Raw genomic sequence first — 24,868 nt, forward strand, 5'->3', positions numbered from 1 at the left:
TGTCACTGGGAAAGGACACCGCAAGATCGAACCCAAAGCTAAGCACTTTTCCCATGGCAAGAACTACCAATCTAGTTGGCCAAACCAAACGGATAATTCGAAGAGACTTGCAAAGATAACCAATCATGCATAAAAGAATTCAGAGAAGATTCAAATATTATTCATAGATAGACTTGATCATAAACCCACAATTCATCGATCTCAACAAACACACCGCAAAAACAAGATTACATCAAATAGATCTCCACAAGAGAGGGGGAGAACTTTGTATTGAGATTCAAAGAGAGAGAAGAAGCCATCTAGCTACTAACTATGGACCCGAAGGTCTGAGGTAAACTACTCACACTTCATCGGAGGGGCTAGGATGATGTAGAAGCCCTCCGTGATGACGGCCCTCTTTCGGCGGAGCTCCGGAACAGGCCCCAAGATGGGATCTCGTGGATGCAGAAAGTTGCAGTGGTGGAATTAGGTTTTTGGCTCCTGTTCTGATCGTTTGGGGGTACGTAGGTATATATAGGAGGAAGGAGTACATCGATGGAGCACCGAGGGGCCCACAAGACAGGGGGCGCGCCCCCCACCCTCGTGACCTCCTCTTTGATCCCTTGCAGTAGGGTCCAAGTCTCCTGGATCACGTTCGGTGAGAAAATCACGTTCATGAAGATTTTATTCCGTTTGGACTCCGTTTGATATTCTGTTTCTCCGAAACACTGAAATAGGCAAAAAAACAGCAATTCTGGGCTGGGCCTCTGGTTAATAGGTTAGTCTCAAAAATAATATAAAAGTGGAAAATAAAGCCCAGTATAGTCCAAAACAGTAGATAATATAGCATGGAGCAATCAAAAATTATAGATACGTTGGAGACATATCACAATGCAACGGTCGTGAACTAGAAGCGATCAAGAAGTGATCCTGAAACTATGTACGCACAAACATAACTCCAAAACCGTGTTCACTTCCCGGACTCCACCGGAAAGTGACCATCACGGCTACACACGCGGTTGATGCATTTTAATTAAATTAAGTGTCAAGTTCTCTACAACCGTACATTAAAAAATTCCCATCTGCCCATAACCGCGGGCACGACTTTCAAAAGTTCAAACCCTGCAGGGGTGTCCCAACTTAGCCCATCACAAGCTCTCACGGTCAATGAAGGATATTCCTTCTCCTAGGAAGACCCGATCAGACTCGGAATCCCGGGTACAAGACATTTCGACAATGGTAAAACAAGACCAGCAAAGCCACCCGAATGGAGCTAGCTGCTTCCATATCGCCCCCAAAAAAGAACCAAAAAGTTCCAGAGGCATCTTCCATTCATTTCGATTTAGGTCTTTCTGCACCATATTTAGATCTTCCCTTTCTACGATCCGGAATTCCCAGCAAATCCTTGACTCCTCGAATACGATGGCCGACAAATCCCGATAGGAGCTGCACATATCCCGTTCTCAGGGCACACTGGATTGTCCAAGATTCCGGTAGGCCAACCCAGAGTTGACCCTGGTGGCCACCGGCTGCTGACAGGTTGGACCAACACTCAGAGGAGCACTGGCCCGGGGGTTTAAAATAAAGATGACCCTCGGGCTTCAGAAACCCGAGGGAAAAAGGCTTAGGTGGCAAATGGTAAAACCAAGGTTGGGCCTTGCTGGAGGAGTTTTATTCAAAGCGAACTGTTAAGGGGTCCCATTCCCCCAACCGCGTAAGGAACACAAAATCATGGAACATAACACCGGTATGACGGAAACTAGGGCGGCAAGAGTGGAACAAAACACCAGGCATAAGGCCGAGCCTTCCACCCTTTACCAAGTATATAGATGCATTAAAGTAAACAAGATATATTGTGATATCCCAAACATATCCATGTTCCAGCAAGGAACAAACTTCAACTTCACCTGCAACTAGCAACGCTATAAGAGGGGCTAAGCAAAAGCGGTAACATAGCCAAACAACGGTTTTCTAGGAAAAGGTGGGTTAGAGGCTTTACATGGCAATATGGGAGGTATGATATAGCAAGTGGCAGGTATCGCAGCATAGCAATAGAGTGAGCAACTAGCAAACAAAGATATAGTGATTTCAAGGGTATGGTCATCTTGCCTGAGATTCCACAAGGAAGAAGAATGAGTCCATGAAGAAGACAAATGGACGTAGTCGAACGGATCCTCACAAACGCGACGTTATCAGAACTAACCTGAAGAAGCAACACCGGAAAGAAGCAAACAATATAGTAAAACAACCATCACATAAACATGGCATGATGCACAACCAAGTATGATGCATGTCCGGTTTAATGAAGCATGGCATGGCAAAGTGCACAAGCAACACTACAAGTTAAGTGGAGCTCAATATGCAACGAGTTTCATATTGACGGAACACCACATTCAAGTTATTTAGTTCGATCTTGTTTATGTACCCAACAATATTAAATGTTGATTAACATGGCAAGAGGTGAAGCAAATGAAAACTACCTATCTAGGCAAGTTTAAATGAGGCCGGAACAACAAACAACAAGTCTGGAGAAATCCTCATGAGCATATATTAGATTTGGTACTGTTCTGTCCTAGACCATATTTTAGAGTTGTTAAGCATGCAAAGTAATGCCACCATATTAAACTTGGCATTTTTATACCCCATTTACATATAAAGATTATTTAAATCCGAGCTACGGTTAATTAGTTATGAATTAAAGCATTTTAACATGGCAATTAAGCAAATACATGCAAACAGTAGTTTAAACATTTTAAACATGGATGGAAGTTGGAAATTATTAATCTACACAAAATTCTAAGCAACTTTCATATAAAGTTTGTTTAAATCTGATGCACGGTTTGTGAGTTATTAAATGCATGAACTAGAGGGACTAAACTGTAAAACTGCAACACTGAGGATAAATGCTAAAAACGCAGCGCAGGAAAAGCATACTATGGGCCGAAACTGGCAGGCCCAATATGATAAAGAAGAAGAAAAAAAGTTGGGGCACTGGGTGTGGCCTCACCCAGTGGGCCTGGCCCAATTGAAGGAGAGGCCTGGCGCGCCATTCGCTTTGCTGGGCTATGCGGGGAAGTGGCCAAGGCGTTGGCGATGCGGTCAACATGGGGCGTGGGGCAAGGTGCTGCTGCTCTCGTCTCTGAACTCTAAAGGACAGAAACATTAGCGGGACGAGAGGTTCAGAGCGGCAGCAGCGCTGGAGACGAGCGGTTCCAGGAGCGGGGCATCGTTCTCCGGCGAGGCACTTGGCGGCGGTGACGAATTCAGGAGGATGGCGACGTTGGGCGCGGTCGACGGCGAAGACCTGCCAGTCCGACGAGGTACCGAACAAGGAGGACGGGGAGGGGCGTCGGGGCCGGATCCTGCTCTGCTGCTGCGGGCACGGGGACGAGGAGGGAGCTCGTGCTCCTGCAGGGGAACACGGGGAAAAGAGAGAGAGGTTAGATCAGAGGGAGAAGAATAAGGGAAGGAAGGAGGGGCGACGACGATGTGGAGGAGGCGGGTGAGCTCTGCTGATCCTCGGGGAGAATAAGCGGAGGCGCGGGAGCCTCCGGTGCTGCTGCTGTCACCGACGGCGGCGAGCTCCGGCTCGAGGGGAAGACCGAGGCGCTCGGGAACAGGGTGGTGAGGTGGTTCGAGGTGGAGGCACGCAGGGGGATCCGGTGGCCGCGGGGTTGAGGACGAGGTGGAGGCAGCGCGGTCGCGGGTTGCTGCTACTACTCCGGCGAGGTGGCTCGGGGCATGCTGGTTCCTCGGGCACGAGGGATCGAGCGAGGAGGAGGGGTTGCGCTAGTTGGTGGGTTGGATTTTTTGGATCGGGAGGGGATGGATTGGATTGGATCGGGGGAAAACGAGGAGGGCGGTTGGTTGGTTCAGTGGATCGGGCAGGGGAGATCCCGAGGGGGGATTTGGTCAGGTGGCAGCGGCGATGTGACAAACTCCTAGGTTTTAGGGTTTGATCTGATATATATATATATAACAAGTGGATTTTTGGATAGGGGCATTTGGTCCCTCCGATCTATATCGTACGGTCCCGGATAAATAGGTTAGGGAGCCCAATTAAGAAAACGGAGACGTTTTGTAGATGTTCGGGGATGATCCGGACACAACGGTAGCGACAGTCCGAGTCGGGTTCGGGACAACTTTCGGACGCGCGCGCGAGGAGGGCCGCGGGCTGACGAGAGAGGTTAGGTTGGACCTGGCGGTAGGTAGTGGACTGTGTAGACGGTCTAGAGAGGAAAGAGAGGGAAAACCCGGCAACAGTTTTCGGAGACCGAAAACGTCCGACGATTTGACCGACTATATTGTCGCTATAGTTATCCGTTGGGGCGTCAAACGGACTCCGAAAGCGATGAAACTTGGCAGGCGACCTACCGACAACATAACAACACCGCATGCCAACTTTCAACCAATTCCGAGAACATTTTTCCGGCCACTTATAAAATACTATTTCGGACGTGCCGCGGGCGCGTGCAAGTGTAGTTGGGCTCAGAACGGACAACGGAGAGAACGGGGAGACCGGGACGGATGCAAGTTTTGAAAACATGCTGATGCAATGCGGATGATAACATGGCAAGATGCGACACGCAAGCAAAAGACAAGGCAACAACAGCGAATAACTGGAAGACACCTGGCGCGTAGGTCTCGGCGCGTTACAAGTAGATCCATCTAGTGGCTTTTTCCTTGGGATTTGTTTAGTTAAAAGTTAGCCATTGCAACTTCGTGTACTTCGTTTGTGTCCAACGACCAGACCAAGACCGCTTTTGGATCCCGACCTTTATCAATACTTCATCTATTTTCGCAATATTCAGATTACATTATCATATTCTTGCTTGTTCTTCGATTACGTGCAGGAATAGACCTTCGTGGTCAGGCTGATCGTGCTTCCAGCATCGTCAGTAACCTCAGGAGATTGGTGTAGCGATTGCTAAGGCACAACGTCGTGCACGTTTGTAGTCGGATCCTCAAAGTCGTCTCCACCAAATTGATAGTTATCATCTCATCGAAAGATCGGGACACCCTCGCCTCTATCAAGTGGTATCAGTTTTCAGGTTGCTCGGTGAGAATTTCCAGTTTTTCCTAGATTAGATTTATTTTCTTACCTATTGTCCAAGAAATGCCTAAAAAAAGTTAGATCTATTCATCCTTTATCCAAGCCAGTCTGAGCCTTTGCAATTTTCTTTTCATTGCTTGCATAATTGAATTATCGGTTGCATCGTCGTGACGAGTTGCTGGTCTTAGTGTCTAGTTCGTTTAGAGTTTCGAGTTCTGTTCACATTAGTCACGCCACCACTGCATCGTTATCCCATCCGCTGTCCACCACCCATCCATCAATTTCCACCACGTGCTACCCATTGTTCATTTTCACAATCATAGTTGAGGTCGTTGACATCTTCGCTAGATCCAATCTGCATCTTATCTAATTTGTCTTGGAAAGAGGGAGAGAGAAAAAAAAGGCTGAGAAAAAAAGAGAGAAAAAAGTTAAAAAAAAGTCAGAGAAAAAAAGAGAGAAAAAAGTTAAAAAAAGTCAGAGAAAAAAAGGAAAGAAAGAAAAAAAGTGTGAGGAAAAAAATAGAGAAGAAAAAAACAAAATTTGGATATATCTAGACTCAATCTCGTAGTTGAATTCGGATTGGAATCTGTTTTGTGCACTGTTCAGTAAAACAGGCATAACTTCCTCATACGAAGTCCGTTTAGGCTCCGCGAGTACTCAAATAAAAGTTAGCGACGAGCCTCATCTAAATAGTTGAATAAGCTAGTTCAATATTTGGCAGCTCAAAATCGGCTTCTAAATAGGTCTTTTTGCCCTCCGAAGTTCACGAACACAACTTATTCCACCTTTTCAGACCGATTTTAGAATTTTTTGACTCCTCATATCAACTCGGAATTGAGTGATTTTTTTGTGTTTGAAAGCTTGTGTCAATACCATTTTTTTAAAAAAAATAGCAAAAAAGGCACAAACTTTTTCATAGGAAAGTTGGAGACAAAGTTGTTGATATATCCTGCTTGGCTGTTGTTTCACATCATTATCTTTACTGCCGTTGTGATCTTCACTTATATCTTGCTGTCCAGAGCTACTTAGTATCCTTCATTGATGCTAGTTGTGCTATGACGTGACCTCATTAGTGTTCTAGGCTCGCGTCTCTAATTCGGTCTAGCCCAGGACTAGCATAGTACCGTCGTTGAACATTTATTCAACATTGCATCTCTGAATTGATTATTGCTAATATTTTGCTACCATATATAGCCAACCCAGCTCCACATATTTCTACACCGTGTATACATACGTTCCCCTGGCAATCGCTTTACACAATCTTCGGAGTTATTTGACACCGCTGGTTGCCTGTCACCACCTGTCGCATGGTAAGAACTTGTAAGATATTGATATTTGCCTTACTGTGAGCACTTTACAACCACATCCTAGTAGTTCATAGGAACATTATTCTCGAATTTTGTTTCTTGTTTCTACTAATCATGACAGGTTCCAGAGATAGAAGTTCTTGGACGACAGACACATCTTCACCATCACGAGAGTTGGGACAACACATACAAGCACATGGTCAGGTTATCTTTTTACCGCCATTTGAGGGTAGATTTAATCCTGCTATTTATCTTGCTTGGGAGCTTGAAGTAGAACAAGTTTTTAGTCACCATGACTTTTCTGAACTTGAGCGAGTGCGAGCTGCCACTAGAGCATTTATTGGTTTTGCTTTTGTTTGGTGGAGTGTGCATTGTAAGAAAAACATTGATAACCAACCCACAACTTGGAAAGATTTGAAATATGTAATGAGACAACACTTTTTCCCTCCTTACTATCGTCGTGAATTGCTCCGCAAATTTGAACAATTTAAACAAGGCAACAACAATGTTCATGCTTACTACCAAGAGTTCAAATCTTATATGCATCATTGTGACATAGAAGAATCTGAGGATGATACAATGAATAGATTTTTTGGTGGTTTGAACCATGATATTCAGGCAAGATTTCAGTATATTCCTCGTTGAATTACTGGTATGTATGTTCGTGCTTGTACCTTTGAGAGACAGATACAGGAGGATGCATTGGGTGACTACAACAACTACTATTCCAGTTCATGCTCACCACCGCCGGTTGGTTCCTCCACCGTTGCACCTAATAGAGCAGCCCCACCTCGTATTGTGAGCGCGACATCATCTCAAGAGTATGGTACATTGTCAACGTCCGTACCTACATCAGCTACGTCTTTGCGACAAGGTAACAATATAGGTATTGATGATATAACTTCACATGAGAATGATGCATGCCTAGTTAACTTGAATGCATCATGTGTTGAGTTACTTGTTGATTTGAGCACACCACCTATTTTAGAGAATCTTGTTACTGTCATGAATGCGTCATGTGATCAAATAACTAAAATACCAACAATTTTGAGTGCACCCATTGAATTAACCGTTGATGCAAAAGAATCAATGTTTAATCATTTTGATATGACCTCTAATCTTGGTGATGATTCTATGTCCAATGACTTATTGCATGTTTGCTTATTTAAGCATGTTGTAGCATGTAAATTTGATGCAAGTAAGGTTTATTCATCAATGTTGGGATGGTTTAATGATGAACATTGTCAATCTTTTGAAATGAATAAGAGCTTCACTTATATGTGCAAACTGAGTTGCAATATTTTCATGCCTTCTACTTCTTGTGATAATTTTTTGGCTTTAGATTTTATGAACTATGAAAGTTACTCATGTATACATGTGTCATATGTGCAAAAATCAAAGGAAGTAAAAATGGATGACATATATATATATACAACATGTACACCTTGTCTCTTTTGTTAGCCACATTTCAGATTAAGCAACACCGAGGACGGCTTTGTTTTCAAGAAGGGGAGGATGATGAGTCAGCCTAGACGTGGCGAGCGGGCTTTCGGCCCGGCTCGCGGCCCGCTATGGACCGGACCGTACGGTCTTGGCCCGCTCAAGAATATGGTCGGTCCGGTTACGAAATATCGGCCCGTAAAAAGTGTCGGTCCGGTTCGGTTTTAGCTCGGTCCAACTCGGTTAACCGAAACAACGCAACTCAAAAACAACCCAGCACACGATTCTGCGATATGCGTAATCAGCGTTCTTTTGTTTTCTTTCCTTTTTATTCTGTCCGATCCACACATCTCGGAGATCATGACCCGTCGTTACGCTACACCTCCCCACGATCTGCCATCTAACTGAAGATCGATCAGAGGCAGACCAAATTTTTGTACGTGGGCATAGCCGTGATAGGCCCTGTTTATTTGCAACATGCAAATTGTAAAGAGGATCAACATGGCACATGCAACAACCCTGCAGTGCAGACTCCTTTCGGCTCAACAGAGTTAACGTGACAGAAATCAGAATTAACGTGTCAAAAAAACAGGAAGCAACGAGGCAACACCATTAATTACATAACACTACCTCGTGAGTAACATAGCTTCCATGGGATTCATCCGCTCAGGGGCCTCCCAGATGAAAAAACTCCAGCTACACATGGTAGGAAGGAAGAACTAGGGCACCAGCCTGAATGCACTGACGGTGACGCCGCCGCTGCTACTCGAGGCGTCCCTGCGCTTCTTCTCAACGAGCTCAGAGAAGGCCATGTCGAGCGTGGCGATGAGGCCCGCGGCTGCTTCCCCTCTCCTTCCTCTCCTTCCCATACCCTATAGACTCCCGTCGCCGTGCGCTGCCGCTCGCCGTCGCCGTCTGCCACGAGCGGTCCACTCGGTCCGGCACGAGCTTTACCACTGCCGGTCCGGTCCAGGAAAAGAGGACCGAGGAGTTGCTCGGTCCGGTCCGGTCCGGTCCGCCGCCGGCCTGTCCAAACGACGGCTCGGTCAGGGTCCGGACCGACCCGGACCGTGTCCACCCTGAATGATGAGGACATGACTACCTTGGATACGACCAAAAATATTGCATACATGCATATTTGTTAGGTGATTTCTAGTGCAAACTATTCAATAATCTATTTATGTTATCCAGAACAAAAATACTTCAGACTCTTGTGTTTTGTCTAATTGCAGGTGTATGGGACATTTGTACAATCCACATATGAAGATAAGGGAAAAGGAGAACTTTAGGTTCTGTTCAAAAAGTCCTCTCACGTCACTTTTGGGCCAAGAGAAGATAGAGTCCAAGCCTCTCACATTCTGGATTCAGATTCGGACTGCACAGACATACCTGACTCAAAACGTCAACAACTTTTTCATACGGACTCCGAATTGGGTGATTCTTTTTTTCATGGAAAGTAGATTTCGTGCTCTTTCCAACCCATTTGGAATCACCTTCAAATTAGTCCGGAGCATTGAGATATCGACGAAACAATCTGATGCTGCAGCAGAATCTGAGTCAAACAACAAGTCCAAAGGTGTTGCACCACCTCCACTTGGGCCCATGAGCCTTGTACGACCTAGGGTTAGTTTTAGGATTCCTTGGGACGTCCTTCCACCTCCTTGGCCACCACCCCTTGCTCCTATATAAGTAGATCCATCTAGTAGCTTTTTCCTTGGGATTTGTTTAATTAAAAGTTAGCCATTGCAACTTCGTGTACTTCGTTTGTGTCCAACGACCAGACCAAGACCGCTTTCGGATCCCCACCTTTATCAATACTTCATCTATATTCGCAATATTCAGATTGCATTATCATATTCTTGCTTGTTCTTCGATTGCGTGCAGGAATAGACCTTCGTGGTCAGGTTGATCATGCTTCCAGCATCGTCAGTAACCTCGGGAGATTGGTTTAGCGATTGCTAAGGCGCAACGTCGTGCACGTTTGTAGTCGGATCGTCAAAGTCGTCTTCACCAAATCGATAGTTATCATCTCATCGAAAGATCGGGACACCCTCGCCTCTATCAAGTCGTGGACATGGATGGATGAAGGTAACTATCCACATGTCAAAGTCATGAATTGGTTTCGAGGTTTGCTATAAAGGTTGTGTTGTTGTTTCCTTATATGGCATGAAATCTGTATCGGGTTTTTTCCGGAGAAACTTTCGTTCTATTCATCTTCAATCATGGCAATACGAACAACAGAAATATTAAAAACTGCATCTAGATCCGTAGATCACCTAGCGATGACTACATACCCTGAAGTGGGCCGAAAGCGCGCCACTGTCATCGTCCCTACCTCGGTGGAGTCGGGAAAAAATTGTTGTAGTAGATAGTCGGGAAGTTGTCATGCTAAGGCTCGTAAGACCAGCGCACCAGAACAACAACCGTTAATGATAAAGAGTAGCATAGATCAGAAGGATCCAACCTGAAGACATACACATATGTAGACGAACTACAACCCGATCCGAACAAATCCATCAAAGACATATTCGTCGAAGACACCTCCACACATCCACCGATGATGCTAGACGCACCACCGGGACAGGGGCTAGGCAGGGAGAAACTTATTCCATCTTCAAGGAGCCGCCATCGTCTCACCTTGCTGAGCAAAACACAAACCCTAACAAAATTCAAAGAAATGTCTAAAAACGAAACCCTCCCGCTGGCAAGGGCCGGGTTCCACCACGTCGCCATCACTGGAGAGAGGCAGACTGGTGGCGGCACCGGCGGAAGGAAGGGGAACCCTAAATTTTTTTGGAGAAGAGGCGAGATTTATTTGCTCATGGATAATTCTTAATCTATACCTAATAATAAAAGGGTTATTGCTTCTTGCGGTACGTCATGGAAATTACCCTCAAAGTTGCAAAATATTGCCCACCGATGCCACCTGCAAGTGATAAAAAACATTTCACACACGGGAAACCCCTGCCTGGGTCGGCTCATGCAGTAGGGACCTCCTATACTGCACTCTGTATGCTGGGAGAGGATGCAGAGCGTCCGTTTAGGTCGGCCATGTCCGGGCGGCCTGTTTTTTTCTTCTGTTTTTTCTACTTTAAATAATTTCGGACTCCAAAAAAGTTCTGAAAATAAAAAAAAAGAATTTTAAAATGAGATGTTTGTGGATTAAAAATGTTTGTGATTTTATAAAAAATGTTCGTGATTTTATAAAAAAAAATTCAAAATTTTGAAAAAAGGTTCAGGATTTTTCCAAAAGTTTGTGTATTAAAAAATGTTAATGAACTTGAACAAAATTTCGCCAATTCAAAAAATGTTCATGAATGAAAAAATATCCTAAAAATTCGAAAACTGGTCGTGACTTACAAAATAGTTTATTCATTCATAAATTGTTCGTTGATTCAAAAATGATCATGCATTTTAAAAAATGTCCGTTAAATCAAAAAAATGTTCGTGAATTTTAAAAATTATTCCACCATTTTTCATAGCAATGTTCATCCATTCTAGAAATGTTCGCCGATTCAAGAAAATTGTTTAAAAAATGTTCATAAGTTTTTAAAAATGTTTGCAAATGTATAAAATGTTCATGAATTCAAAAATGTTATTGATTTTAGAAAATGTTTGAAAATTTGTAAAAGTTTTCATGAATTTAAAAAATATTCATGATTTCAAATGTGTTCATGAGTTTAAAACATTGTTCATGATTTCATGAAATTGAGAGTGATAGTGTATCTCAATGATGCAGCAAAATGCAATCATGGTCATTGAAGATTTTTTTTCTCCCATTGCAACGGACAGGCCTTTTGCTAGTTTGTATCATATACGAACAATTCCTCATAGTAAGCGGAACGTATATGGTGTTGTTACATAATCTAGTGTAGAATGAAGACATAATGTAAGGATAAGCTGATTTGCATCAAACCCCGACTCAAGTCATATCGTGTAATGCATAACACCAATAGCGTTCACGTCAAGAAACTATTTATCTCAAGCATGTATCTGAAAGAATTACCGGTGTAAACTTGGATTGAAGTATCACGTTGACAATATTCACGTACAGAACGGAAGTTATAACATTCTCTGCAAAGCATACATGTTCACCGGACGAAAAACACGATAAATTACACGACGAAGTACATTACACAGATGCAGTTCCATGCTCAACGCCTCAAATTTGATCAGTGAGAGAGACCCACTGCTACCTCGGCTTTTAGATATTTATGCAGCTACGTCGTCAGTCGCCACGAGGCAACTGAATGATGGGGAAAACACACAAAGATAGTGAGCTCTATGATATATGTCAACACATCGGGCTTCCCCTAAAATAGATTTTGCGCAGCATGATGTTCCCTTTTACAGTGTCCAAGCCTAAGCTGACGATTTCCCCGTCTGTTCTGCTAAAAAATGCTCGAGCATGTCCTCCTCATCATCTGCACCCACATTAGGACGGCACGTTTTAAGGTACATGTCACTATCTAATATCCACAAAAAGTGCTAGTAGCATATTTACCTTCAAAATCGTCATCGAATTCGATATCCTCCTCCTCTTCCTCATCTTCTTCAGCAACTGTACCTGCTCCTTTCTGAAAAGACAACTTATGTAATGAGAGAGTTACAAAAAACATCGATAAATACAGAAATAGAAACAGGTGGCAGTAGTTAGGCATGTCCGCAAGTATGCTGCACAGAGTCAAGGGAAAACATCTTATATAGGATGATGAACTCTACCGTTATATGCCTTCCACTTTCAAAATACTGTCTTCCAGAGAGTTTCTTTTCCTTTGGGGCAGTAAGAGCTGACTCTGGCATTAGCCTGCACATAATGGAAACTCAGAAGACTATCCATTTGGGCACTTCAATTAAGCAACAAATGCTATGAAAAACATGTCACGTGTGAGGAAGATTCATTTTCCATGACATAATCAAGGGCAAAGTCAGTTATACTATATAACAAAAATAGAATAAATAACTGGATGCTTACTTAGCACGCTGCAGCGCCAATTCAGCTTCAAAACGTTCCCTCCAGGCCATAAAGCTCTCTACAGTAACAGCTTCACCATGGGGTATAATGACCTAATACGCACGTAAATCTTTCATGCATTAAGTATATGCATTGAAATTGTATATGCTACGGTGAATGGAACAGTAAGTTTCTACAGTCGATAATTCAATAGTATAACACATGTAATAGTCACATTTGCTGGAGTAACCATGTAAGTGGCTCAGTGGGACAAGCAGAAGAAACACTTCAAAACATGCAGCCAATTGCTGCCAGTGGCAGTGAGTTTCTTAATATATGTACTGTTAGTTGGTGTGTGTGTGTGTGTGTGTGTGTGGGGGGGGGGGGGGGGGGTGCACCACTATATAAATACACAGCTTTATTTCATCATCTGTCCACTTATTCTGTATGGTGATATATGCAACGCTTGCACATGCCAGTTTGACAGCAATGGCTGAACCCAGGTTATACAGATACTCCCTCCGTTCCAAATTACTTGTCTTAGATTTGTCTAGATACGGAGGTATCTAGCACTAAAATGAGTCTAGATACATCCGTATCTAGACAAATCCAAGACAAGTAATTCGGAACGGAGGGAGTACATTGCAAAGAACATACAAAATTAGAAGAAACTAAAGCTAAGAATACCTCCTCTGCTGGTTCTTCAGTTTCGTCAGGTTCCTCATCTCCAGCATTTTGACCATATTTTTCAGTTAACCATTCTTTAGCCGAGTCGAGAAGAGTATAAATCATAGCCATACCAAGATTCTCAGTTGCCTAAATGATTGGAAGGTTGCACATAAATGAGAAGACATATCAGGTGAATGAGGGGGATGTATATACCTCACAACCAATAATACACTTCTAATGAGTTGTGTTGGTATTTGAGCACACTATATTGAATTTCAATGACCTTTTGGCGAATCCTAGAATACTACATCTGGGTCAAAACATGGGTTGTTGTGAATATTGACAAGGTCTTCAAAATGAAACTTTGGTGATTGAACTTCTATGAATACATGCTTTCTCATTAATTAAGTATAATATTCAGAAATTATATTTAAGGGTTGTGATAGGCTTGGCGAGCCAACGTAAAAACTAGCCAGTCTTTTGGGTATGAAACCCATTTGGGCGAGAGTAGTACTAGGATGGGTGACCTCCTGGGAAGTCCTCGTGAAAGGGTTTCATATCTAGCCTACCCCAACTTGTTTGGGATAAAAGGCTTCGTAAGTAAGTAAGTAATTCAGAAATTATATTTAATGATACATCTAGTAATACCAATGTGGTGTTCTAGATGTTGGTATTTTTCTCTATACTCACAAACATAAAATTATTTGACTAGCATTTTTATAAAATGACATGCATTGTGGCTCAAGAGGGAGAACGAACCAGTTTTCTGCGGTGGGGGTTTCCTTGGCTGTTTTGTTGTTTGGAGTCTCTATGGGCTGTGGGTGCTGTTGTCAGCTCGGGTTATTGTGGGTCGCTAAGCACCCTATGGGTGTTGTTCTTGTGGTTAGCTAGACAAGAGTAAGCAACGTTGGTGCAAGTTTGCCAACCACAGTGGTTATGATGTGGGGAACAGTGTTCTTATCGCGTCCTTATATCGTCGCTATATCGACGATATAACAGTGTGGCGCGGTCGTAGCCTGAAGCGTCCAGGCTTGCGATATGTTTGGCCGTTGGTGTCCGCCATACACGTGTGGCATCCGTAGGTCATTCATATGATGTGTTTTTGGTCGCCAAACCAGAAATTGGACGCCATGGACTAGGTGAGCTCGTGCGTGCGGGAACAGCAGCCAGCGGCGGGAGAAATTGGCGCGCGCGCTTGAACAATCAGCCAGCGGCGGGAAGGAAAAAGCTTTCCAGACTCCAGAGGCAGAGCGAGAGCGAGAGCGGACATGGCAGGTTGAAATCGTTGCATACCTCGAGTCTCGACCTCGTCCTCTCCGGCGAACGGCCAACGACAGCAAACTCCGCCTCCGCACCACCTCCCCTCCAGCCCTGCGAGCCATTTTCCCTCCACCCGCCACCCCCTCTTCCCTCTTCCCTCCTCCCACCACCCCCTTTCCCCTCCTTCTGCCAGCCCCTTTCCCCTCCAGATCCAGCTGTAGGGCAGCGCCTCTGCTCCAATCCAGCACCACTGCTCCTCTCCTACGTTCATCAGGTGACCATCAGTGTATCTCCCCGGCTCCCCCCTCCCCCTCTTCTTCTCCTTGCTCTTCCTCCCCATGCCAGTGCTCTGTTTCTTCTGTATCTGTCCTCTCTGTTCTAATTTCTGAATATGTGATGTACATGTACTGTCGACTGCTTGTTGCGCTGTTGCTATATGTAGTGTTCAGTTTTGAGTGTAGAGGTATGTTTCTATGTACCTGTGATGTACATGTACTGCCTGACTGCATGTACTACTTGGGCAACCACGAGGTATGCATGTAGATGTAGTCATGTACAGCTCATTTGGTGCTTTAGTTTGTTGTCATACATATTATATAGTTAGGTTATGTCTATGAAGTTGTGATTTAATTTGTTATCATTCGCCATAAGGTTGTGTCTATGATGTCGCCACGCCATACGCCATAAGCGTTATAATGTTATGAAGGGGGTCGGTCGCCATAAAACGCATTACGCCATAAAAACATTGGTGGGGAATAGTCCACACAAGGTGTCATGGACTCATGGTTACTCCAGGTGTTTTCCATTAAAATCTCAGCTCCTGTATTTAATTGGCACTCTTAATTGAATGGCAGAGCTCCTGCTAGCTTTTCAAAAGAAAAAAAAACAGATACCCCCACCCCGTGAATAATAATAATAAAATAACTGTCCATGGTTATTTGGTTCGTTCCAATTATTTAACTTGAAATAAGTTCAGCTTCAGTTGCACACTTCGACGATTTTAGCTATGTGAACTGAACACGGGATTGGAGCCAAAACCAAGTCTTACATACCTCTTGGTCAAGCTTTTCTTTCAAGGATGTGAGGTCGTCTGGTTTAATACCCCGTACACTGCAGATGTTGTTTGCAATTCAAATATAAGCTTTAGAAAACAATAAGCACACGGCTTGCACCAAAAGCAAGAGTATCCATAGACAAAATGCTTGCTTCAAGCCATGCTGGATCATCAAGTTCTAAGTAAAATAACACAACCTTTTGATATTCACAAGTGGAGGCTCATCTGGGTACTTCTCAGTGTGTGCAAAAACCAGAGCCATTTGAACTGCAAATAAGTCCCAGATAACACAATGACATGAGCCCAGCATTCCGGAATGTATGCAAGCTTATTTGTTTTCCTAAAAACAATAGAATTGTGTACAAAATCAATTTACCTGGTACATGAGCTGCCTCGTCGAAATCATCATCCTAGTCAATATAAAGCAGGGAGAAATCACTAATTGCATCAAACCAATCGAAATAAATTTGTAAACATAACTAGCGCCGCAATTTCAAGTAGGTTAAGCACACGATGTTCATCGTTGTTGCCTAGGGAGAACTCAATCGCGTGCTACAAATGGTGTACACAACGGAAGCATTCCCTGCAAGTACCTGAGGGGATAGCAGGATCTCGAAGCAGCGGGAGTTGGTGTCGATCCCGCTTTCGCTGGGGTCGATCTCTGCATCAAATCCCGTAAACCATGGTGGTTAGGTTTGGCGAGGAATAGCAAGGCCGAGCTACAGAAATCAAAGAAGCAAGTAAATTAGGAAAAGAAGAACCCTTGATGTCGTCCATGAGGATGGCCTGCAGGGCCTCCAACTCCATCTCCTGTTCCTGCTCGTAGTCTTCCATGCCAATTGCCATACACGGAAGCGCAGGCGCACGCACAAGTGCAGTGAGTACCACAGCGGAAGCGGGAGGGGAAGAGGAAGGGCACAGCCAAGTCGGCGTGAGGAGGAAGCAGGGTTTGTGTTCGTCCTACCTGCCATGACGGGTGGCATCTCTATTGCTTCTTACTCTGGTGCTTTACTCGTGGGGGATCCAGTGTTCTCCTACCGGAGAGAAATTGGAGGCGGCGGGGCGGCGGCGGAAAGGCGAGGGGTGCGGCTGCGGGCGTCGCCGGTGGAGAAGTGTGTGCCAAGGGGAGAGAGACGGGCTTGGCAGGGGCTCGTTCCGCTGTGGATGGGCTCGACCAGATAATGGACCTTTAAGCCCATGAGGTTGAGATTGAGAGGCGTTCCACGCAAGGATTTTCTCATAAAAATTCCGAAGGCTAGAGAAAAAAAATCCTCACGCTAGGGTTGTTTCTTTTTTTCTTCCGAGAAAGGGCGCTTTATTAAAGGTTTAAGCATTACACCCGACCTCTGTACAATTAAGATGCACACAGCCAACAAAGTCCTTACACCAAGCCAAAATAAAAGCAGAAGGCGATATACAAGGAAAAATGAATGATCTGTATAATGCCTAAACTGAAGGTGGCCAAATTCTAAGATCATGCTACCACCCACGTGGGTAAAAGTATCCTCGCCGTAGCCTCCAATCGTGTATACACTTCCGTAAATAGGTCTCGATTTTTCATTCATTGTAGAAAGGATCATAAACGAAAAATCCCAGTACATATGTAGATAACATGCATAAGAGAAGTATTTTTATCGTTAAAAACTTTATCATTCCTACATAGCCAAAACGACCAAATCACGACAAGCGCTCCCGCGGTGGGAAGAATTTTAAATTTGTGATCAATCCCATGTAGCTAGTTGTCAAATATATTAGCAACACTTTAAAGAAGATACAAGCCCTAAGCTATTTGGATGACTGGCCATATAGAATGAGTCAATTTATATTGGAAGAATAAATGTTTTATTGTCTCATAATGAGGACAAAAGACACATTGTGTACTTTCATGCTAATTCCTCTTAATAAGGTTGTCTTTTGTAAGAATAACTCCGCGGTGAAGATACCATGCAAAGATTTTATTCTTAAGAGGTATCTTCATCTTTCAATCTTCTTGTTATGATCAACTGACACGTCAGAGTGGATCAAAGCTCTATACATAGAATCCACTAAGGATTTCCCATTCCCATGTAGGTTCCAACAAAATACATCGGATCCTTGTGACAACTATACCGTGGCTAATCGCTGGAGTAGTATGTTCCATGATTGGAGTCTAGGTCCAATTAAATCTCTTCTGAACGTCACATTTGACCGAAATGATTCCAAAACCTAGTATCATCCTTATGATGCACAGTTGTATAGAGTTGGATATTGTTCCCGGAGTGTTGCATTACCTAGCTACTTATCCTCCCAGAATATAATTTCCGAGCCATCCTTAATCGAGAAGGAACCATAGTGGAAGAAATATTTCTTCGTTGCCATTAGTCCCGCCCAAAAATAGGAGTCCCCAGACTTCCACTATACTTGAGAACCACCTTTGAGCCCACATATTTTCTCCTTAGTAGGGTTTGCCATACACCATCTTTCGTCAATAACTTAAACAACCATTTACCGAGGAGGGCCCTATTCTTCACCTCAAGGTCATGAATGCCCAACCCGCACTACTGTAGGATGCTACTAACGCGACACTACGATCAGAGACCCTTTGACGAAACTGTGTGTGATGCATTAATCATAAATGGTGCTGTAAAAAAACTGTCAAAAAGGTGCAAAACGTTTACGATGGCGGAGCCATCAAACATGGTTCAGATTTTAGTCGCGTATGCGATGTAGGGCACACGGTTAATCTATTCGAACTGTTTGCGATGAGGCAGGACAATAGAAACGAGTAGCCATATCAATGTGTGTGCGATAAACGGCATACGGTTCACTCAGACAAACTGTTTTCGATTAGGGAACACAACAGAAACGGTTCAACTTAATAAGATGTGTGTGATATGCGATATACAGTTCACATGGATGAACTATTTGCGATGAGCCAAAAGAACACAAACGAGTCGTGTAAACAAGATGTGTGTGATACATGGCAAACAGCCGACTCGGATGAACTGTTCGCGATGAGAAATTACAACACAGACGGTTAATACAGTTAGTTCGTGTGCGATTCTGTGTGTACAAAAAACTTTGAAAAATGCAAACTAGTTGCTTGCGGTGGCTAGGAGTATAGCATAGGAGTACTCGTGTGCGATGATCAGTAAGTTACACATATGTTTCCTTATGTTAACATATGAGTGAATTTGCAATATGGACAGTTAATATGCAAATGCCTTCTGGACATGGGGCACACGCTTAAACTCAATGAAATGTGTATGATACTAATACTTTCCATGAAAATTTAAGAACTTAGGTAACAACATTTGAGTAACATATATATAGTGGTTACACTATTCGACAAAAGGAGAATTTTTGTAACACGATTTTGACAACCATAGTCCATATCTACATACGTAACATAGTAACAACTATCACATTTTAAGAGGCTAAGAGCCAACAATCATATAGTCCATATCTACATACTTAACATATATAGTAACAGCTATCACATTTTAAGAGGCTGAGGGCCAACAACCACAACTATCCGCTGGAAGCAGCTTGATCACGGCGATTCGACATCTCGTCAATGAAAAGGAAGAGCCCTCCCGTGCCTTGGTAGAGCATGAGTAGAACAGCGTCTCTAATTTTTTTAATATGGATGCATTGCGACGACAAGCGAGAACTTGTTAATTTGAATGGTTCAATTTCTGTGGGGAATGCAGTACCTTGCAATCACTTTGGCGTTATTAGCAGGCACAAGTGTGATTCGACCACGCCGGGAAATCGATCCAGGAACTGCTACAGCGGGCAATTTCTGTTGAAATGTAGAATAAAAACCAATTGTAACATATCATTGAAAATATATATAGTTTATGAGCATCAACATTAAAATAAAACTTTTTACCAGCGTTTTGTGCACACATTTGGTCTTGTTCAATGTGTGCACCATAGGTATAATTAATCTCATCCAAAATCCAGCGTTCATACGTTGTGCTATCTCTATCAGATTATCAACAAAGTTTATGACATGCTTCAAGTACTTCCAGTGAAATTTGATACGCTTAGTAACATACAGATCATTCACTATGCATCCAACATATCCTACTTAAAAGGTGGAAAGGTATTATTTATTCATAACATGGCAGAAGAATATATAGTGCGCATAAATTGGTAAATAAAATTTGTTATTGCCTAGGAACAGAGTCAGAAAATGAAATCACAATTGGTTGCTTACATGGTGATTAATTAATCAGAACAAATTCCCACTTATAAACTCCCGAAACTTTCTGATTATGCAATCAGGTGTTGGGGATATAGGGGAAGCATAATATCTCACCCAAACTAACAATCCCTACATCCAGTTGTATCCATCCGTCAACACATAACCAAGAAACCTTCGGAAATCGTGTACCTCAACCTTCGAAAAGCATCTGTTATACGAGTTATGGCAATACTCTTGAACTCCCGCCCCAGTACTGGGTAGCGTCGAGGTTATGTCACCAACAACTGCATAAAAAGAGATTTTCGGTGTCGGCGAACTCAGGTATTTCAGAACTGCAACGATAAAATTGTGACGACAACACCTCGGAGCTCAACTCCCCGGGACACTGCCACAACCCCTAAATGTCAGAAGGCACCAAGAACAATGTTCTCGTCACAATACTATCGGAACGATTCCAAGATACCCGCGTGATCCTAATTTTTTCGTGAAATTTGAGGAGATGAGAGTCAAAACTTCTACGTCGGGAGGCCTCACCAGAGCGACGAAGGGACTGAGGAGTAAAAAGAATCCTACTCTCCGATATATATAATCCTAAGACTCAAAACATTTTGTTCTAGACTCAACAACGTCAGCGATTCGATCAAGCAGGGGGCTCCTAAGTCGGGGATGGCTCTGATTACCAACTTGTAACACCCACAATGCGGCTATATCTCCCATGTGCCGGGGCACGATTTAGAGGCATAGCCACATGGTAGTTTTGTCGCAAGAGGGATAATCTTCACACAATCCCATGTACTAAATAAGAAAGGGATAAAGAGTTGGCTTACAATAGCCACTTCACACAAATAACAAGTAAACATACATCATCCAGAGTACAATCAAGGTCCGACTACGAAACCAAAATAAAAGAAGATAACCCCAAGTGTTAGATCCCTGATCGTCCCAACTAGGCACCACTACTGATCAACCGGAAAAGACACATAACAACGACCAAGATCTTCATCGAGCTCCCACTTGAGTTCGGTTGCGTCACCTACACTGGTATCATCGGCACCTGCAACTGTTTGGAAGTATCCGTGAGTCACGAGGACTCAGCAATCTCACACCCGCGAGATCAAGACTATTTAATGTTATGGGTAGGATAGGGTAATGAGGTGGAGCTGCAGCAAGCACTAAGCAAATATGGTGGCTAACATACGCAAATAAGAGCGAGAAGAGAAGCAACGCAACGGTCGAGAAGTTAGAAGTGATCAAGAAGTGATCCTGAAACTACTTACGTTCAAGCATAACACAAGACCGTGTTCACTTTCCGGACTCCGCCAATAAGAGACCATCACGGTTACACACGCGGTTGATGTATTTTAATTAAGTCAAGTGTCAAGTTCTCTACAACTGGATATTAACAAATTCTCATCTGCCACATAACTGCGGGCACGGCTCTCAAAAGTTTATACCCTGCAGGGGTGTCCCAACTTAGCCCATCACAAGCTCTCACGGTCAATGAAGGATATTCCTTCTCCCGGAAAGACCCGATCAGTCTCGGAATCCCGGTTACAAGACATTTAGAAAATGGTAAAACAAGACCAGCAAAGCCGCCTGATGTGCTTACAATCCTGATAGGAGTCGCACGTATCTCGTTCTCAGGGCACACCGGATGAGAATAGCTACGAGTAAAACCAACCCTCAAGTTTCCCCGAGGTGGCCCCGCAGGCAGCTCGATTCAGACCAACACTTAGAGAAGCACTGGCCGGGGGGGTTAAAATAAAGATGACCCTCAGGTTGGCCAACCAAAGGGAAGGGTAATAGGTTGTTAGGCAAATGTAAAACCAATGTTGGGCCTTGCTGGAGGAGTTTTATTCAAGGCGAACTGTCAAGGGGTTGCCATAACACCCAACCGCGTAAAGAACGCAAAATCAAGGAACATAACATCGGTATGAGGGAAACTGAGGTGGCAAGAGTGGAACAAAACACCAGGCATAAGGCTGAGCCTTCCACTCTTTACCAAGTATATAGATGAATTAATTAAATAAGAGATATTGTGATATCCCAACATATCCATGTTCCAACATGGAACAAAGTTGAACTTCACCTGCAACTAGCAACGCTATAAGAGGGGCTGAGCAAAAGCGGTAACATAACCAAACAATGGTATGCTAGGAAGGTGGGTTAGAGGCTTGACATGGCAATATGGGAGGCATGATATAACAAGTGGTAGGTAGCGCGGCATAGCGATAGAACGAACAACTAGCAAGCAAAGATAGAAGTGATTTCGAGGGTATGGTCGTCTTGCCTGAGATCCCGCAAGGAAGAAGAACGAGTCCAAGAAGTAGACGACCCAATTTAGTCGAACGAATCCTCATAACTCTGGAACAAAACCGAAGCTAACGAGAGAAGCAGCTCGGAAAGAAGGAAGCACAGACAGTAAACAACCATCACATAAACATGGCATGATGCGCAAACAAGTATGATGCATGTCCGGTTTAAATAGCATGGCATGGCAAAGTGCAACAAGCAATACTACAAGTTAAGTGGTGCCCAATATGCAACGAGTTGCATATTGGCGAAACTTCACAACATTTATTTAGTTCGCTCTTGTTTATGTACCCAATAATATTAAATGTTGTTAAACATGGCAAGAGATGAAGCATGAGCAAACTACCTATCTAGGCAATTTAAATGAGGTCGGAAACAACAAACAATAATTCCGGAAAAACCCCATATGCATATTTTGAATTCGGTACTGTTCTGCCCTAAAACATATTTTAATGTTGTTAAACAGTAAAACAAAGCGCACCAAGTTACGCTATGCATTTTTCTACCCCATTTGCATATAAAGTTTATTTAATTTGAAGCTACAATTATTTAGTTATGAAATAAACCATTTTAACATGGCATTAGAGCAAAATTAATGCAAACAACAAATTAAACATTCTTAACATGGATGAAAGTTGCATATTATGAAACTAGATGAAATTCTAAGCATTTTACATATATAGTTTGTTTAATTTGGATGCATGCATATTTAGTTATTGACAAATCAAAACGATGGCATTTCCTGTAAATATGTATGCATTGGAAAATGCTAAAATCACAGAGCAGAAAAAAAAACACATACGCGGGCCAGAAGCAATACAGTGCAACGGCCCCGAGAGTGAATGAGGCCCAAGAGGATTTGAGGTCCAGCGGCTGAGTGTGTGGGAGCAAAAATAAAAGGAAACAAGGCAGAAGAATTGGTGGCTCCATCCCAGGACCTCCCGGATGTTTGCACTAGCGAATAACCACTGGGCTAGCTCAGTATCCATGATATAAAGAGCTCCCAGGTTCTTTTGAGCCATTCAACAACAAGTCGAGCTTGGCCATGGCTACAACAGCGACAACTGACGGCGAGGGCAAACAAAAGCGACGGCCGTTGGGGTTATGAACCCGCGGCGGGCGTGCAGAAACATAAGACGGTGCACGCGTACTTGCCGAGAGCTGCGAGAGGGGCCGGAGCATAAGCCTCAAGTAGAAGTTCTTCCCGGCTGAGGCAAGACATGCGACTATGTGGTGGCTGCTGGGCGTGAGCGTGCGCGGATGCGTGTGCATGGAGGTGTGCATCGAAGGTGCAGCAAGGGCCGGCAAGTGTGACGAAGGCAGCGGGCATGTGCGCAAGCAAGAAGCAGAGAAGAACAAGGCGGGCACGCAGAATAGCAGGCAAGCTCGTCGGAGGAACTCCGGCGACCAAAACTCGCAGAGGAGGGCATCAGAAGATGTTGCGCTACAAGGCGATCCTAAAGGGCTACGGATGAATCAAAACATGAACGGGAACCTCGCCGGCGATGAGGTCCCGCGGGTGCGCATGGAAAATGGTAACGACGACGGGGTATGACAGGGAAGGAGATGGGAAGGAGCAGCGGCTCACCATGGGGGTGCTGCTGGAGTCGGCGGACTCATCGGGGTAGTAGAGGAGCCGGCATGGGGCTGCACTGATCGAGGCGGTGCTCGGCTCCGTGAAGAAGATGAAGCAGAGGAGGTAGACGACGAGGAACTTGGCGTTCCGCGGTGATGAAGAGGAAAAAGATGACGCCGGGGAAGAAGATCGTGGCGCCCTTGGGCCCTTCTGTCTCCTGGCCTTGTTGGAAGATGAAGAAGATGACGACGAACTGGGCATTCCGCGGTGATTAGGAGGAACAAGACGACGCCGGGGAAGAAGATCGTGGCGCCCTTGGGCCCTTCTGGCTCCTGGCCTTGCTGGAAGACGAAGAAGACGATGAGGAGGCCTCGCAAACGAGGGTGGAGCGCGCTCGATGATTCTCTGGTCCTCTGTTTCTTGAGGAAGAAGGAGAAACCGAGGGAAGGAAAGGGGTGGCGGCAGCGAGAGGGGGAGAGGGAACCCTAGGGCGCAAGGCTGCAGTCCTTATAGGAGGGGAGGCGCGAGGCCGTGGCTGCCCTCGTGGACATGTGCCTCTGATCATGATGTTTTACTGCGAGAGAGAGGGAGGCGTGAGGTGGAAGAAAAAGGAGGGCGACGAGAGACTGGCAGGCGGGCCCGGCGTGGGTGTCCATCGTGGATTACCGTGGGAGGGCGAGCGAAGGAGGCTGGGAGCTGGCGCTGGGCTGCTGCTACGTTGCTATTACTGGCCACGTCTGGGCTCCAGGTAAACCATTCCATTCTCTTAAAACTTCTGTTTATTCAAATGAACAAAACAAACAAATTTAAAGACAAAAGGCCAGGGGTTTTACAAAGTAAAAGGAATATACATCGATATATATCTGGTGTCCTGAAATTATGCACAATTTTAATAAATTGGTTTGGCAATTTTTAAAGGTAGAAAAATAATTCAAGTTTGAATTGAATTCAAACTTGAGCCATTTTCGAACCCAACCAAAACAACTCCAAAATGGGATGAAACTTGGCAGAGAGGGTGTAGGCATCATTTAGGATTTATAGGGACATGTTGAACATTTTTCCGAACAGGAA

General features: G+C 44.1%; 1 protein-coding gene across 1 annotated transcript; it reads right to left on the reverse strand.

The window, feature by feature from the left end:
* Window positions 1-11,773: 11,773 nt before the first annotated feature.
* LOC125543761 (Ubiquitin-conjugating enzyme family protein) lies at window positions 11,774-16,904 on the reverse strand. The gene is made up of 11 exons (XM_048707233.2): window positions 16,681-16,904; window positions 16,478-16,543; window positions 16,310-16,377; window positions 16,093-16,126; window positions 15,914-15,983; window positions 15,715-15,772; window positions 13,421-13,549; window positions 12,755-12,846; window positions 12,502-12,586; window positions 12,284-12,356; window positions 11,774-12,203 (listed from the first exon to the last, which is right to left on the reverse strand). The coding sequence occupies exons 1-11, from the start codon at window positions 16,697-16,699 to the stop codon at window positions 12,142-12,144; spliced, it is 756 nt and encodes a 251-aa protein (XP_048563190.2). The 5' UTR covers window positions 16,700-16,904; the 3' UTR covers window positions 11,774-12,141.
* Window positions 16,905-24,868: the final 7,964 nt, after the last annotated feature.

This window comes from Triticum urartu, chromosome 3A (genome assembly GCF_056163025.1).
Source record: "Triticum urartu cultivar PI428250 chromosome 3A, HENAU_Tu73, whole genome shotgun sequence".
Taxonomy (NCBI): domain Eukaryota; kingdom Viridiplantae; phylum Streptophyta; class Magnoliopsida; order Poales; family Poaceae; genus Triticum; species Triticum urartu.